This window comes from Castanea sativa, chromosome 5, assembly GCF_040712315.1.
Source record: "Castanea sativa cultivar Marrone di Chiusa Pesio chromosome 5, ASM4071231v1".
NCBI lineage: Eukaryota > Viridiplantae > Streptophyta > Magnoliopsida > Fagales > Fagaceae > Castanea > Castanea sativa.
In genome coordinates this window covers 73209454-73227099 of record NC_134017.1, presented here as the reverse complement: position 1 = coordinate 73227099, position 17646 = coordinate 73209454, and the positions used below count along the sequence as shown (strand labels likewise).

Below are 17646 nucleotides of genomic sequence, written 5' to 3'. Positions count from 1 at the left end.
GAACCTATAAAATGATCAAAATATCATTAGAACCATAAAAATGACTGTAATGCTCCTGAAAGCTAAGAATAACCAAAATACCCCTAAGAAGCTAAAGTTGACCAAAATACCCTTAGGAAAAAAAAAGACTGCATGGCCTTAAAAGTTAAAAAATGATTGAAATAACCACGAAACCAAAACCAAATGACCTAAATACCACCATAATGCCCCCAATACCTAGAGAATATCTAAAAACACCTTTAGAAACTTAAAAATTTCCAAAATACCCTTAGTACCTAAAAAAAATGATTGAAATGACCCCAAAAACCCTAGAAAGGACCGAAATTCCATCAAAATCCTTTAAAATTATCAAAATTCCTCCAATTCCCTCTAAAATTATCAAAATGCCCTTAGAAACTTTAAAATAATTAAAATACCATTAGAACCTAAAAAATGACTTTAATGCACCTACAAATAAGAGCAAATTTATAACTAAATAATCATGAGCATAACACCAAACAAACACAAACTATGTAAGAAAAACTTAGGCTTTAGGTTTTATTTAGGAAGAGGGGCAAAAAAATAAATTTAAAATTATACAATATATTTTTTCCCAACTATTGACAATTAAAATGTTTTATATCAACATAAAGAGAGAACCCAAATGTATGAGTTTTTTGCCAACATTTAAAACTCAAACTGAGAAATTGTTTCAAAGTTCTCAACAGCTAAAAAGTTCTATATCAAGAGAGAAACGATAAAATTTCTAAAATATGTGTTTTTTACGCAACATTGAAAACAAAGAGACCATTTATACACCAATTGATAAGATAATGACTAAATATCTTCCATTACAGCCAACTAAAAAAATGTCTTGCCAACTAATATTTGAGAGAGAGAGAGAGAACCCAAAATACATGGGTTTTTTTTATTTTATTTTATTTAACAATATTCGGAATCTCAAACTAAAAAATTGTTTCCAAGAGGAACTTTTCTACTCTTTTTTCTTTGGCAAGGCTCAATTGCATAACTTATTGATACCAAATGTTAACGTGTTGTTGTACAATAGGAGAATTCATCACTTTTCTCCTTCCTCAGTCATAACTTCAACTGCATCGTCCGTATATTTTGCACCAACACTAGTAGCTCTATTTGTCCCACACAAGATCTCAATGTCCTCCAATTGTCAATAACTTTGTTTTTATATCACATGCTCTTGTATTTTTCTAATGAGAAAAAAAGAAGAAGAAATAAGTTAACTTAAATAAAATAAATTGGACAATAAAACAAAGAAAAGGGAAAAAAATAAATAAAAAGCAGGAAATTATGTGATGATTGTATTAGTGATAAACTTATATTTAATAGCTAACAATCTATACCCAAAACATGGTAAGCACGTCAAAAGACAATGGTAAGCACATTAAAAGACAAGTTCATATATAAGTGTGGGCATAATAGTTTTTCCATTGAAGTTACTTGGAGAGACTAGATTTCTTCAGTTCTAGCAACCAGATAGCAGGGTGCTAATCCTACCAGTAAACTGTTAAAATATACCAAGCATCATTAAAACCATTAAACTACACTAATTGAATATAGAAGACTACAATGCAATTCACTCAAGTTTCAAAAAATATTTAAAAGATTCTAGATTATGAAACTTGACTGAATAATGAAAAATTTAAAACAAAATGAGTAACGCTATTTTCATTGGGTCATTGCTGAGAAAAGCTTCTTCCATTTCACTCATTGCTGACAAAATATATTGGGAGTTACTAGGAGGAAAGCCTACCTACATGTGTGAGCAAAGAAGTCTCACACATAGAAACACAGGGCATAATAGTAATGACAGAGAAAGAAAGAGGGAGAGAGAAATTGGAGTTTGCGAAGAGTGTCTTTCTTCTCCACAAGCAGAAAAGTGAGTTTGGCCTAAATGCCTTGCATAGTTGAAACATACCATCACCCTTAAAAAAAAGTTTCACATATCTTACATTTTCTTCACCCTCATTTCATGCCAAAATGTGTGTGAAAAGAGAGATTGCAACCCCAGCAACCCAAATTTCCAAGATGGTGTCTATCATTTGTCGTACAGTGAGGGGCGCGGGGGGGGGGGGGGGTGGGGGAGTTAACAACAAAAGAAAAATTCCAGTTCCAGACAGCAATAAGAACATTCAATCTAATTAAACAAAGGAGGAACGTAAGGGCCAAAGAAGGAGAAAAAAAATAAATAAAGGAGGGAGTTAATTAATAAAGAGATTCAAATATTCCCTTGAATTAGAGTAACACTTAAGAAAAAGTGTTCACTTTTAAAATTAAAGAAAAGGCCAATATGGCCTGCAAAAGCTTTCTTAAAATCTTAGTTATGAGTAGAAAATTAGGAATATGGGTGTCTTTTCTTGTTGAGGATATTACACAAAGTAATAATAGAAGAACAAGATTAATACAAAAGACAAACAGAAAATAGATAACTTGGAGGCACTATATCATTTTTCTTAGACAATATTTGCTCCTCACATTATTGTTGCTAACGGATTATCACAAATTTGTCCCTAGAATACAACCAAAATGTTGGGTTCTACAGATAGCAATTCTGGAGAATGACTACAAGATTTTTTGTGTTTTTCTCCAATTTTCTAGTGAACATAAGCCTTTATTTATACTCATAGGGTTATATTTCATCAAAAGGCACATATGGAGAGTTAAAATGTTTCACAAAACCATTAACAAGGCTTGAAACCTCTTCAACCTTCCTGAACAGTCACCAAAAAATTCTACAGAAAATCCTGTTCACGATTTTCGATCGATCAAGTGCTCTTTTCAATTGGTTAAATAGGAATCAAACAATGATCGAGACATCTTGAAACTCCAGGATTATTTTCTTATCATTTTCGATTGATCGAGCCAAAGTTTCGATTGATCGAAAATACTAATTTTTGAATTTTCACTTAGAAAATTTCAAACTCAAACATCATTATTACAACCTATCCTTGTATATACCTATATATACAACATTTTTGTCCACCTCTTTAATCAAGTATCTCAAAGACCAAGCCAGTAGCAGCCTGACCTTGGAACTCATATATTTACACACTACGCAAATTTTCATTGCAACAACACACATGGGATGGAGGGACAATGTTATAATTAGAGGTAAAGCAAGCAAAGCAGGCACCACAATAGAAATCCAAAGAAGTATAGTATAGAGCTATCTAGCTATAGCTTTAGCTTTAGCTTTTGACCTCCTCTCAGTCTATTAGTCCAAATTGGGAGAGAAAAAGTCCTAGGATCTGGTGAGTAAAGAAGAAAAAGAAGTGCAATGGTTTAAGGTGTGAGGAAATCTGTTGGTGGGGTTGTTGGCTATTTTGCCTATTTGCTTGCCTTGGGAGGTTTCAGAAATTAATGCAATTCATTCTTTTGCTACTTATTTTGAGATACTCATTTCAGGATATGGAGGACAACGATTCTAAGGCATTGAAGTTCAATCAGCAGAATGATACTGAGATGCAGGGGACAGATGAATTCGGTTCAGTGGCTGTAGCATGTGAAATGGTCAGATTGATTGAAACAGTAACAGTTCCAATTTTTGGGGTTGATTCAGCCGGTCTCAGCAATGGATGGAATGTAAAAGAAAAAATTTATTTCTTTATAAAAACCATTCCACCTTAAATACATAGGTGTTGCCTTTTTCCTCTACTAACCAATTAAATAAATAAACAAATAAAATTTCAACACCACACTAACAAGAAGCACCACACCCCCTGATGAGCAGAACACAAAGCCACGAGTTTTGGAAAAACTGAATCCCTTAGAAGCATTTCAGCAAGCACTTTCTGTGCCATTTATATGGAAGAACAAAATTTGTACCTCACCAGCAAAGAAATGTGCCAACATGAAATGAAATTTAAGAGCGAAATCCCAAAATTTTCTCAGAAATCAAAAAAGAAAAAAGGGCAAAAAACAATGACAGAGAAATTAGGGTTTTGTTTGATTCTTACCTTAAACAAAATCAAAACGATTTGATCCCTTAAAAATACCCTCAGCGGTGAGTAAATGAGGATGCCGATGGGATGAAGTAAAATTGACGGACTTGGGAGAAGAAGAAGCAAAATCTGAGAAGGAGAAAGAGGGAGCACACGAGAGAGGATATGAAGTTGGGAGAAACCCACTAGTTTCATGTTTTTTTCTTTTTTTTTTTGGGCTTTTATATACTAAAAGCATATCCAGTGTACTCTTCAAATTTTTGTACAGTCGGAAAATTTTTACTTTTCAAATAATCTTTTCAATAAGTTTCTTTTATTTTCTCTATCCCATTTAAATATTATATTTTTATTTTTTTTTAATATTTTTTTTATTTTTTTTATTTATATAATTTTAATGAGAAGTGTTACGTTCTTAACATTTTATAATATTTTTACAATAAATTATATGCGTTAAGTTATTACTAATTTTAATTTGAACACATCACTTAAATATTTTTTTTTCATCAATATTAGTTAGTAACAACCCACCATTTAAGATTTATTGTAAAAATATTATAAAAATATTACAGTAACATTTCTTAATTTTAATTTCTTATTTTTTATTATATTTTTCCCTCATCTTTTTTTTTTTTAATTTTTTTTTCCATCCACATGTTTCTTTTCTCTCTTTTTTTCTCCTCCGCACATGTATTCTTTCCCTTATCTCTATCTTCACTTTTCTTTTTTCTTTTCTTCTCTAGCACTTCGTCTACTCCAGAACATTCAAAACGCTCTCTCTTTCTTTCTTTCTGAATGTGTGATTCTAAGTTCAACTCATGTAGTCAATTATGTTACACTGTGACTGGTCAATAAAAGAAATTACAAAATCCATGTGTTTTATAATTTTTTTTTGCTGAATCATGTGTTTTATAAAATTGATGCTTGAATGCCTCCGGTCTCTTTGTTTGAAAAAAGAGAGGCGTGTAGTCCTAAAAGAAACAATTAGTCAGAGACAGGGATCAGAAAGAGATGACTTCATAATTTTCTCAATCTCTCTCTCTTTTCTTGTAGTAAGACTACGTGCCCACCCACCACCCTACCAAAAAAATATATATATTTTGAGTGGAAGACCACTGCACACAAACATGGATACTGAAACCATGGCCATGCCATTGATTCTGATCGTGCTTTTCTTCCCATTTTGCACTTGCGTTGACACCTTAACACCAGACCAATCCATCAAGGATGGCCAGTCTTTGATTTCCAACAAAAATAATTTCGCCTTAGGCTTCTTCAGTCCCGGCAATTCTAGCTACCGGTATCTTGGTATTTGGTTTGTCAAAGTGGCAAAACAAACTATAGTGTGGGTGGCAAACAGGAAGGATCCTATTATTGATTCCTCCGGTGTTCTCTCCATCAACCCCTATGGAAACCTTGTCCTCCATGACAGTTCAAAGCGTCTTCTTTGGTCTACAAATGTGTCTCTCCAGGGGACAACCTCCTCTGTTGCACAGCTTCAAGACTCAGGAAATCTGGTATTGATCCAAGGCAATAACGAAAAGGTTATATGGCAAAGCTTTGATCATCCAACAGACACCTTGCTTCCAGGCATGAGGCTTGGGTTGAATCGGATAACTGGGCTAGACAGGTTCTTGACATCATGGAAGTCACAAGATGACCCCGGAACTGGGGACTACTTGTATAAGATGAATCCTACTGGCTCTCCACAAGTCGTCTTGTATAAGGGTTCCACTTTATATTGGCGGTCAGGTCCATGGCCGTGGCACACATCATCAGCAGCAGCAACAGCCTCATCGGGCTTTAAGTATTATTCTGTTAACAACGAAGATGAGGTATCTTACTCCTACTTTTTTGATGACCCCTCGATCATTTCTAGAGTAGTGATTGGCAACTCTGGATTACTCCAGAAACTTATGTGGAATGATGGTGATCTTCAATGGAAGGAATTCTGGTCAGCACCTAAATACCGGTGTGACAACTATAGATACTGTGGTGCATATGGTAAGTGCGGTCCCGAGTCCGCTGACAGTTTTAATAAGTTTGAGTGTACGTGTCTGCCAGGGTATGAACCCAAGTCTAAAAAGAATTGGTATCACAGAGATGGTTCTGAGGGGTGTGTGAGGAAGCAGTTAGGGCTGTCAATGTGTGGGAATGGAGAAGGGTTTGTGAAGGTGGAGCGTTTGAAGGCTCCTGATTCATTTAATGCAGTTTGGATGGACATGAGTATGAGTAGTTCAGAGTGCGAGCAGGCATGCTTGAGAAATTGCTCTTGCACAGCTTTTGTAAGCATGAATATTGATGGGAAGGGGCCGAGTTGTTTGGCATGGTATGGTGAATTGATTGACGTTTCCGAGAATTCATACGAAAGGTGGGATCTATATGTACGTGTAGATGCAACTGAGTTAGGTGGCCTTCTCCACTTGCATCTTTCGTAAATTTTCATTTCTGCCTGTTTCACCTTACAAATCGTGGACTGATTTTTTTTTTTTTTTTGTCCTTCAGCTACTTACACAAGGAAGTCCAATGGTTTTCTTGGCCACCAGAGGAAGCTGGCTGTTACAATAATTTCTGTTATCGTGACATTGTTTCTGGTATGCTTAATAAGCTATATATGCCTAATGAAGAAGAGGAAAACATCCCCCTCAAAAAAAAAAAAAGATGAGGAAAACAAAAGGTAACAACATCACTTCCATTGTATTGTTCACACAAACACAGAGGAATATATATACGTATATATATATCAAGGGTCATTTTAGTATACCACTTGAGCTATATAAATGCTTAGTTGCAAAATTATAGTCAGCAATGTCTATCAATATGTTTTAGGACAGTGAAGAGAAAATTGCACGATCAATCATTATATTTTAACGGTACCATGGGCTATTTGGAGGGAAATGAGCTGGAGGAGAATAGTAGACATCCAGATTTGTTGATCTTTGATCTAAGCTGCATAGTTGCTGCCACTGACAATTTCTCTCCAATCAACAAACTAGGACAAGGTGGCTTTGGTTCTGTTTTTAAGGTAAAGTTATAATTCATTATGGCATTGTTAAATGTTGAATGTTGATATCTTGCATATTTTCCTCTCTTTTTCAATTTCCATTACTGTGTGTGTGAATGCAGGAAAATGATTTACATAAGCTAAGACATAAGTTATTGAGGAATCAGATTGTGGCATTGAACTCAATTGCTATGAAGTAATTGTTATGACAGCTTAATTTTGGATCATGGATTCAGGGTCAATTATCTACTGGACAACAAGTAGCTGTAAAAAGGCTATCCAACAGTTCAGGACAAGGAATAGAGGAGTTCAAAAATGAAGTTATGTTAATTGCAAAACTTCAACATAGGAATCTTGTCAAGCTTTTTGGTTGTTGCATTCAAGGGGAAGAAAAGATGTTGATTTATGAGTACATGCCCAACAAAAGCTTGGACTTCTTCATTTTTGGTACGTCTTCTTTCTATAAATTTATTGCATTCATCTGTTTTATTTTCTTTTATTATATATGTTTAGAGAAAATTTTTGGACTACATACAACTAAATATTTTTACACTATTTAATCACATTTTGAGTAATTTGGAGTTAAATTTTATTGTAGACCATACAAGAAGTTCATTGCTGAATTGGGGGAAACGCTTTGAAATCATCATTGGGATCACTCGTGGGATTTTGTATCTTCATCAAGACTCAAGATTAAGAATTATACATAGGGATCTTAAAACTAGCAATATTCTCCTAGATGGTGAGATGAATCCAAAAATTTCAGATTTTGGGATAGCTCGTATATTCAAAGGGGACCAAATTCAAGATAAGACAACTAGAGTTATCGGAACATTGTAAGTACGCATGTGCACACAAAGCCTTGCACATTTTTCACATATATAAAAAATGAAGGCCTATGCAAACTTTAACTCTATTTTTAATACTATTCACATGCAGTGGTTATATGTCACCAGAGTATGCAATATTTGGGAAATTTTCAACAAAATTAGATGTCTTTAGTTTTGGTGTCATATTGTTGGAGATCATTAGTGGCAAGAAGAATAGCAGTTTTTATGAAACACACCCTACCCTAACTTTGATAGGGCATGTAAGTAACAAAAAAACAACTATCCTTTCCATTTGCATTTATAATACAACCCCTTTTGGATAATGCTATAAACCATACAGGTCTGGGAACTATGGAGAGAAGATAGAGCCTTGGATATAGTTGATTCATCGATTATTGAGTCATTTGTTTCTCATGAAGTCCTAAGATGCATTCAAATTGGGCTCTTATGCGTGCAAGAAGATGCAACGGATCGACCAACCATGTTGGCTATTCTTCTCATGCTAAGTTGTGAAACAACTCTTCCTTCTCCGAAACAACCTGCTTTCGTTTTCAGAAGACCTACAAATGATTTGGGATCAATCACAGGAAAGGGGTTTTATTCTATAAATGACGTGACAATAACTACGTTTGAAGCTCGCTAAAAGGTAAAGATTGCTGCATCTAAATTGCTTCTATAAGGATTTATGGGAACAATTAACATTTCACTTTGTTTTTAAGATAAAATATAATCCTTATTCTTTTTTCCTTCTTTGTTTCCTTTGAAGATATATAACTAACTGCAGTGCAAGCTTCATATGCTAATAAGTAATAATTGAATCATATTAGAGAATGATGTAACCTATAGAAAATTTTTTTAGCTCCAAGCAATAAGTCATAGCGAAACACAAGAATTTTTAGGAAAGCTAAAAGGCAAAACATGCAGTCTGTGATGGATAGTACTGTAGGAACAATGTTCCATTAATTTTTCAAGTAAATATCCTTGTCATAATCAACTGACAGCAGTGTGTTTGCTGTTTATTCTCACTTAGTAAAAGCTCATTTAATCTAATCACATGAAACCCTTGGATATTTTGATTCTGTTTTGTATGCCAAGTCTAGGTTCCAAAGGGCTAAGATGCAGCTCAAAAGAAGACAGTTGTTTAAGAGTAATTCGTAATTTTGATATCCATTCAAATTGATTAGAAGATGATTTTTGAGGGATGTTGACTTTGATAGTGACTTGTTGCATTGAAAATTGTGAAACCAAATTTAATTTAATTAGAACAATTGCTGCCTTGTTTTTTCAGGCCTTTCATGACAACATATTAGCATGACTTCTACAAGAGGTTTAGAGACTATTTTCGTGTGCCAAAGAGAGAGAGCCTAAACTTCATTTTGATCAACCTATTATTCCAAAATCTTAATTCAACAATGGAGTTGGTATTTTTGGCGGTCAAGAGCTAAAGTCACAGAGTCTATTATATCAATACGTTTCTGCAGAGAATAAATTTTTAAGGTGGTCCTTGGAGTCGTTTAGAGGGTCTAATTGTGATCACAGATGTAGATAATGAGAGAAGTGATTCATAGCTAAGAGTCCAAAGGGTGTGAAACTGGGGTGGGTTCATAAGGAATGATAGAGAATGAATTCATAAATTGGGTTTTGAGGTGGCTTGTTTGTTTGTATTAATTTAGCACAAACCCAAAAATAAATTGTATTAATCTAGGCATCTAGCACAAAAACTATCAAAGAAAATGAAGATGAAATGGATGAAGAGAGAAACACAGAATCATGCGTTTGTCTGCTACATAATTATGTTTGCAGTCTTGGAAGTGGAGAAGGCAACGGCGGCAAGTCTGCCGTCGGAAGTTGCTAGTGGTCCTGCACGTTTATATGTCAATTATGAAATCTGGTCACTTGTGATCAATTAATGAACCTCAAGTGTTTGACAATGTCCTTTTAAATACTACATGACAGTATATGGTTGAATTGCTATTCATCTTTAATGGCTTAATGCACATACTTTTCAAAGGGTATGTCTAATTTTAGCTAAGCATTATGCTTCCCACATTTGGTCAAACAGAATTTTTAATTTTACCAAATTATTTATTTATTCACAAAATTTGATTCCCTTATTATAATATGAAGGATTTTAGTGTCCTACTTGAAAGTTCAGTTTTAATTATCTGTATAAGCTATAACATAGCTACCTAATGATGAAATTTTGTGATCTTTGCTGAGATTTGGTGATACAAAGATTATGACAGAGAACAAACTAAGCGAAGAAGAAAATTGAACAGAGATTGTGAAATCTTAACAAACTTTGAGACCAACTCTAGCAAACTGAACCGACTCACAACAACTTTTTATTGAACTCACTATAACGGCTACATAAGATGACATCGTTTGGTGCTTTACATTTAAAAGGCTTTGTTAAAACGTCATCTTTTGTACTAGTAGTAATATCACGTGGATAAGTCTCTTGAGACCTAATAAGAAATGTCACTGTTTGATTTATTATTAATTTATTCAATTTTAGCATTTTGTTCAATTCCGCAAAAAAAAAAAAAAAAAGTCATTAAATATACAATTAACTAATGAAAAAAAATTATCACATAAAAAATTTATAAAAAATTTTATAGATTTTTTTTCATATGAAAATAATATTTTTTAATGACAATTTTTTTTTTAACAAAATTGAATAAAAGACTGAAATTGAATAAATATAAAAATTAGTAGGCTCAATTGAACAAAAATAAAGTTAAATAACTGAAATACTAAATTTGGGTTCAATTTTAGCAACATAAATTTTTATTTTTTATGTAAATTTATGATGCTTCTGTTGGGCCTAAAACGATGTTGTCATGGTCTTCATGTTTAACACCTTACTACCACACCATTCCTTTTTTTTTTTTTTTTTCTCTTCTGGTATCGTTGTCAAAAAAAGAAATGGGAAAAGAAGATTCGATGTTCTTTTAAAAGTAACGATTTCACTTGAAAGTCAGGATTTTAGGTACTCAATGTGTGACTCAAAGTTCAACTCATGTTTTTAAGATTACTTCCACTTCAGACCCAAACACAGTAGGGAGTCTATTAGAGTACTCTCTCTCTATTGTTGTCCGACACTTTTCTATGTGTGTTGTGTTTTATTTGTGTATGTGATTTATCAAATTATTTATTTGTTTTTGTTCATTGTTTGTGTTTTTGTGTGTGTGTGTGAGAGAGAGAGTTAGATTGGTGGTAGATTGAGTTAGAGAAGAATCTATGCGGCCCAAGATATAAAATTCGGGGTTTAGGCCCAGTCTTTTTAGTCTTATCACTTATGCTAAAGGGTGAAGGAGGTTGCTGATGCTGTCAAAGTCACCATGGGTCCAAAGGGATAAGGAGTTCCCTGGCTACCTAATCACGCCATTCTTTAATTCATTTCTGGCTATTGCTATCTATGCAATTCATATCTTAAAAATAAGTTTGATTAGCATTGGTGTTTCTACTTTCTACTCACGTTGGGCCCAAAAATGAATCGTTTGTTATATAATAGATACATGTCAAATTGCTTATTGCTTGAGTGCTGAAGATATTTGTGATTTTACTTTTTGTCTGTTTGCGTTCGTGTGATAAAGAGATTTTTAGAATTATTCTGACTTTACAAGTCCTTTTACAGTGTATGGAAATTACTGTAAATATTATGCGTCTTATCCACCAAAAAACGAGGGAAAGAAATATATATATATATATATATAGATTTAGATTTTTTTTTTTTTTTTCAGTAAAGAGGCCTGTCGTTTGAAGTTCTCTACATCTGCTTTCTTCATATAACAAATTTTGCAATGGTTGTTAGATGTAGTAGGATAAAAGAAATTATAAAATCCATGTGTTTTAGTTATGCAATACAGTTTACGTTGTCCACTACCTTGCACTTAAGGCTTACATGCCAGATAGATTATGCTTTGATCTCATATGCTTGGTTGGGAATCCAGATAGTCTTTTAAAATTTAAAATTGTGCTTCCAATTAGCTGTATTATTTTTTCCCTATTTGGATACTTTCTTTTTGGATACAATCAAAGCATTTAGTAGATTGCATAGTGTGTACTAGATTGTAAAGGCTATAATCAACTGGTAGTAGGTTGATTCATGAAAGCCATTGAAATTCTCCGAAATGAGGTTAGCCAAAGAACAGTAGAAATCTCTGGGAGTCAGGCTTGGCCGAGATCGTTGATGCTTGCACAAGACCAGTAATTATACTAAGTTTCCAATCCACCAATCTCAGCCAATTTTCTGGACAACATAAATGCCATCCTCATCAAACTATCAATTACTCATTAAAGTATGTGCTAAAAGTCAATGAAATTTTAACATGTTATTAAAGCCGTCCATTAAATTGCACTAAAACGAAACAGAAAGATATTTAAGATTAGGTATTGGGATATTTAATTTAATAGTAATTTTCAGGTAGAAAAAAAGCCTTCACTGGAAAAATTGATGCTTCAATGCCTCCGGTCCCTAGACGCAATCCTTTTTGATAGGCTGCTTCTTTGTTTGAAAAAAGAGAGGTAAAAGTTGAGGCGTGTAGTCCTAAAAGAAACAATTAATCAGCGATAGGTATCAGAAATAGAAGACTTCAGAATTTTCTCTCCCCTTTCTTGTAGGAAGACTTCATGCCCACCCACCACCCCTCCAAAAAAAAAATGTTATTTTAAGTGGAAGACCACTGTACACAAACGTGGATACTGAAACCATGGTCATGCCATTGATTCTGATCATGCTTTTCTTCCCATTTTGCACTTCCGTTGACACCTTAACACCAGACCAATCCATCAAGGATGGCCAGTCTTTGATTTCCAACAAAAATAATTTCGCCTTAGGCTTCTTCAGTCCTGGCAATTCTAGCTACCAGTATCTTGGTATTTGGTTTGTCAAAGTGGCAAAACAAACTATAGTGTGGGTGGCAAACAGGAATGATCCTATTATTGATTCCTCCGGTGTTCTCTCCATCAACCCCAATGGAAACCTTGTCCTCCATGACAGTTCTAAGCGTCTTCTTTGGTCTACAAATGTGTCTCTCCAGGGGACAACCTCCTCTGTTGCACAGCTTCAAGATTCAGGAAATCTGGTATTGGTCCAAGGCAATAACGAAAAGTTTATATGGCAAAGCTTTGATCATCCTACAGACACACTGCTTCCAGGCATGAGGCTTGGGTTGAATCCGATAACTGGGCTAGACAGGTTCTTGACATCTTGGAAGTCACAAGATGACCCCGGAACTGGGGACTACTTTTATAAGATGAATCCTACTGGCTCTCCACAATTCGTCTTGTATAAGGGTTCGACTTTATATTGGCGGACAGGTCCATGGCCGTGGCCCTTATCATCATCAGCAGCAACGAGTTTTAAGTATTCTTTTGTTAACAACGAAGATGAAGTATCTTACGCCTACTTTTTCGATGACACCTACATCATTACTAGACTAGTGCTTCACAACTATGGATTGCTCCAGCACCTTATGTGGAATGATGGTGATCATCAATGGAAGGAATTCTGGTCACCATCTAAATACCGGTGTGACAACTATAGACACTGTGGTGCATATGGTAAGTGTGGTCTCGAGTCCGGTGACAGGTTTAATAAGTTTGAGTGTACGTGTCTGCCAGGGTATGAACCCAAGTCTCCAAGGAATTGGTATCACAGAGATGGTTCTGAGGGGTGTGTGAGGAAGCAGTCTGGGTTGTCGATGTGTGGGAATGGAGAAGGGTTTGTGAAGGTGGAGCTTTCGAAGGCTCCTGATTCATTTAATGCAGTTTGGATGGACATGAGTATGAGTAGTTCAGAGTGCGAGCAGGCATGCTTGAGAAATTGCTCTTGCACAGCTTTTGTAAGCATGAACATTGATGGGAAGGGGACGAGTTGTTTGGCATGGTATGGTGAATTGATTGACGTTTCCGAGAATTTAAATGAAAGGTGGGATCTAAACGTACGTGTAGATGCAACTGAGTTAGGTGGCCTTCTCCACTTGCTTGCATTTTTCGGAAATTTTAATTTCTGCCTATTTCACCTTACAAATCGTGGACTGATTTTTTTTTTTTTTTAATTTTAATTTTTGTTCTGTCCTTCAGCTACCTACACAAGGAAGTCCAATGGTTTTCTTGGCCACAAGAGGCAGCGGGCTATTACAATAATTTCTCTTATGGTGACATTGTTTCTGGTATGCTTGATAGGCTATATATGCCTAATGAAGAAGAAGAGGAGGAAAACATTCCCCTCAAAAAAAGAAGAAGAGGAAAACAAAAGGTAACAAAATCACTTCCATTGTATTGTTCGCACAAACACAGAGGAATATATATATATATATATATATATATATATATATATATATATATATATATATATATATATATATATATGTATGTATGTATGTATATATATCTATATGTATATATATCAAGAGTCATTTTGGTAGACCACTTGAGCTATATAAATGCTCAATTGCAAAATTATAGTCAGCAATGTCTATCAATCTATCAATATGTTTTAGGACAGTGAAGAGAAAATTGCACAATCAATCATTATATTTTACCGGTGCCATGGACTATTTGGAGGGAAATGAGCTAGAGGAGAATAGCAGACATCCAGATTTATTGATCTTTGATCTAAGCTGCATAGTTGCTGCCACTAACAATTTCTCTCCAATCAACAAACTAGGAGAAGGTGGCTTTGGTTCTGTTTTTAAGGTAAAGTTCAATTCATAATGGCATCGTTGAATGTTGATATCTTGCATATTTTCCTTTCTTTTTCAATTTCCATTATTGTGTGTGTGAATGCAAGAAAATGATTTACATAATCTAGGACATAAGTTATTGAAGAATCAGATTGTGGCATTGAACTCAATTGCTTTGAACTAATTGTTACAACTAAGCTTAATTTTGGATCATGGATTCAGGGTCAATTATCTAATGGACAACAAGTAGCTGTGAAAAGGCTATCCAACAGTTCAGGACAAGGAATACAGGAATTCAAAAATGAAGTTATGTTAATTGCAAAACTTCAACATAGGAATCTTGTCAAGCTTTTTGGTTGTTGCATTCAGGGGGAAGAAAAGATGTTGATTTATGAGTATATGCCCAACAAAAGCTTGGATTTCTTCATTTTTGGTACGTCTTCTTTCTATTAATCTATTGCATTCATCTATTTTATTTTCTTCTATTATATATATTCAGAGAATATTTTTGGACTACATAAAACCAAATATTTTTTCACTATTTAATCACATTTTGAGTATTTTGGAGTTAAATTTTATTGTAGACCATACAAGAAGTTCATTACTTAATTGGGGGAAACGCTTTGAAATCATTATTGGGATCACTCGTGGGATTTTGTATCTTCATCAAGACTCAAGATTAAGAATTATACATAGGGATCTTAAAACTAGCAATGTTCTCCTAGATGGTGAGATGAATCCAAAAATTTCAGATTTCGGGATAGCTCGTATATTCAAAGGGGACCAAATTCAAGACAAGACAACTAGAGTTATCGGAACATAGTAAGTACTTATGTGCACACAAAGCCTTGCACACTTTCCACACAGAAAATGAAGGCCTATGCAAAGATTAACTCTTTTTTTAATACTATTCACATGCAGTGGTTATATGTCACCAGAGTATGCAGTATTTGGGAAATTTTCAACAAAATCAGATGTTTTTAGTTTCGGTGTCATATTGTTGGAGATCATTAGTGGCAAGAAGAATAATAGTTCTTATCAAGCACACCCTTCCTTAACTCTGATAGGGCATGTATGTAACAAAAAAACAATTGTCTTTTCCATTTGCATTTATAATTACCACCCCTTTTAGATAATGCTATAAACCATACAGGTCTGGGAACTATGGAGAGAAGATAGAGCCTTGGATATAGTTGATTCATCGATTACTGAGTCATTTGTTTCTCATGAAGTTTTGAGATGCATTCAAATTGGGCTCTTATGTGTGCAAGAAGATGCAACGGATCGACCAACCATGTTGGCTATTCTTCTCATGCTAAGTTGTGAAACAACTATTCCTTCTCCGAAACAACCTGCTTTCGTTTTCAGAAGACCAACAAATGATTTGGGATCAATCACTGAAAAGGGGTTTTATTCTATAAATGACGTGACAATAACTATGCTTGAAGCTCGCTAAAAGGTAAAGATTGCTGCATCTAAATTGCTTCTATAAGGATTTATGGGAACAATTAACATTTTACTCCATTTATAAGAACAAATATAATTCTTATTCTTTTTTTCTTCTTTCTTTCCTTTTGTACCAGATGATCCTAAAGTAAAATATCCAAAAGTAAAATTTAAGTGTTAGAGAATATAGCCTACTTCAGTGGATTTCCCCTAACCTCTGAATATATATATATATATAACTGCAATGCAAGCCTCATATGCTAATAAGTAATAATTGAAATATATTAGAGAATGATGTAACCTACAAACAATTTCCTGTGCTCCAAGCATAAGAACTTTTAGGAAAGCCAAAAGGCAAACATGCAGTCTGTGGCGGATAGTATTGTAGGAACAATGTTCTTTCAATTTTTTAGGTAAATATCGTCGTCATAATCAAATGACAAGACTGCGTTTGCTGTTTATTCTCACTTGTTAATAGCTTATTTAATCTAATTACCTGAAACCCTTGGATATTTTGATTTTGTAATGTATGTATAGTCCAAGTTTCGTAGGCCTAAGATGCAGCTCAAAAGAAGACTGTTGTTTATGAGAAATTCGTAATTTAGACATCCATTCAATCGGTTGAAAGATGATTTTTGAGGGATGTTGAATTTGATAGTGGCTCGATGCATTGAAAATTGTGAAACCAAAATCTAATTATGTTCATTAAGTCAATTGCTGCCTTGTTTTTCACTCCCTACATGACATCATATAAAAGACTTATTATAGCATGACTTCAACAAGGGGTTTAGAGAGAGAGAGAGAAGGCCTAAACTTCATTTTGATCAACCTATGATTCAAAAGTCTTTATTCAACAATGGAGTTGGTATTTTGGTGATCAAGAGCTAAAGTCACAAAGACTATTATCTCAATACATTGCAGCAGAGAACAAATTATTATGGTGGTCCTTGGAGTCATCATTTAGAGGGTCTAATTGCGATCACAGATGCAGATCATGAGAGAAGGGTTTCACAGGCAAGAGTCCAAAAGGTCTGAAACTGGGGTGGGTTCATGAGAAATTATTTAATGGATTCCAAAAGTATTATGCCTCTCACACTTGACCAAACAGAATTTTTAATTTTACCAAATCATTTATTGATTCACAAAATTGGATTCCCTGAGTATAATATGAAGGATTTTTGTGTCCCACTTGAAAGTTTAGTTTTGATTATCTGTACAAGCTATTCAATAGCTACCTAATGATGAAAATTTGTGCTGAGATTTGGTGATGCAAAAGAAAACGACAAAGAAGAAACTAAGCAAAGAAGAAAATTGAACAGAGACCATGAAATCTTAACTAACTTGAGATCAACTCTAGCAAACTAAACCGACTCATAACAACTTTTTTAACCTGCTCACTATAACGGCTACATAAGATGACACCGTTTGGTGCTTTACACTTAAAAGGCTTTGTTAAAACGTCATCATTTGTACAAGTAGTAATATCATGTGGATAAGCCACTCTGTCTTTAATGACGGCACATGCGGCCTAATAAGAAAACCCATTGTTTGATTATTATTATTATTATTATTATCAAAATTAAAATGCAAATTACATATTTTAAGTTTTCAGTCATCTAACTTTACTTTCATTTAATTGAGTTTTCTAAATTTAAAATTTATTCAATTTAGATATTTTGTCCAATTCCTTTAAAAAATGTCATTAAATATACAATTAACTA

At 34.2% G+C, this 17646-nt stretch overlaps 2 protein-coding genes and 1 long non-coding RNA gene across 13 annotated transcripts in view; 2 read left to right on the top strand and 1 right to left on the bottom strand.

Annotated features, from left to right (window-relative positions):
• Window positions 1–771: 771 nt before the first annotated feature.
• The window catches only part of LOC142636459 (uncharacterized), a 28656-nt gene continuing 11781 nt past the window's right edge, over window positions 772–17646 (bottom strand). The window contains exon 4 of one of the 5 annotated variants that reach the window (XR_012844320.1): window positions 772–1205. This is a non-coding gene — a long non-coding RNA (uncharacterized LOC142636459). Of the gene's footprint in view, window positions 1206–8224; window positions 8348–11632; window positions 12043–15437; window positions 15835–17646 lie in introns of those variants that run through there. The other 4 variants (XR_012844323.1, XR_012844324.1, XR_012844322.1 and 1 more) reach the window with 4 other exon arrangements.
• On the top strand, window positions 4677–9797 carry LOC142636452 (G-type lectin S-receptor-like serine/threonine-protein kinase RKS1). Of its 2 annotated transcripts, XM_075810690.1 has the most exons (8): window positions 4677–6362; window positions 6459–6630; window positions 6783–6978; window positions 7194–7404; window positions 7556–7793; window positions 7897–8047; window positions 8128–8433; window positions 9076–9797. In XM_075810690.1, exons 1-7 carry the CDS (start codon window positions 4856–4858, stop codon window positions 8428–8430), a joined length of 2778 nt encoding a protein of 925 aa, XP_075666805.1. In that variant the 5' UTR covers window positions 4677–4855; the 3' UTR covers window positions 8431–8433; window positions 9076–9797. The 2 variants fall into 2 exon arrangements, with proteins under 2 accessions (XP_075666805.1, XP_075666806.1); XM_075810691.1 differs by lacking the exons at window positions 7897–8047; window positions 9076–9797 and having other exon boundaries at window positions 8128–8268.
• Window positions 12139–17350, top strand: LOC142636453 (G-type lectin S-receptor-like serine/threonine-protein kinase RKS1). 6 transcript variants are annotated; one of them, XM_075810694.1, is made up of 8 exons: window positions 12139–13760; window positions 13878–14052; window positions 14297–14492; window positions 14702–14912; window positions 15064–15301; window positions 15401–15551; window positions 15633–15938; window positions 16063–17350. In XM_075810694.1, exons 1-7 carry the CDS (start codon window positions 12503–12505, stop codon window positions 15933–15935), a joined length of 2532 nt encoding a protein of 843 aa, XP_075666809.1. In that variant the 5' UTR covers window positions 12139–12502; the 3' UTR covers window positions 15936–15938; window positions 16063–17350. The 6 variants fall into 6 exon arrangements, with proteins under 6 accessions (XP_075666809.1, XP_075666812.1, XP_075666811.1 ...); XM_075810697.1 differs by lacking the exon at window positions 16063–17350 and having other exon boundaries at window positions 12139–13722; window positions 13878–14006; window positions 14038–14052; window positions 15633–16056; XM_075810696.1 differs by lacking the exon at window positions 16063–17350 and having other exon boundaries at window positions 12139–13755; window positions 13878–14006; window positions 14038–14052; window positions 15633–16056.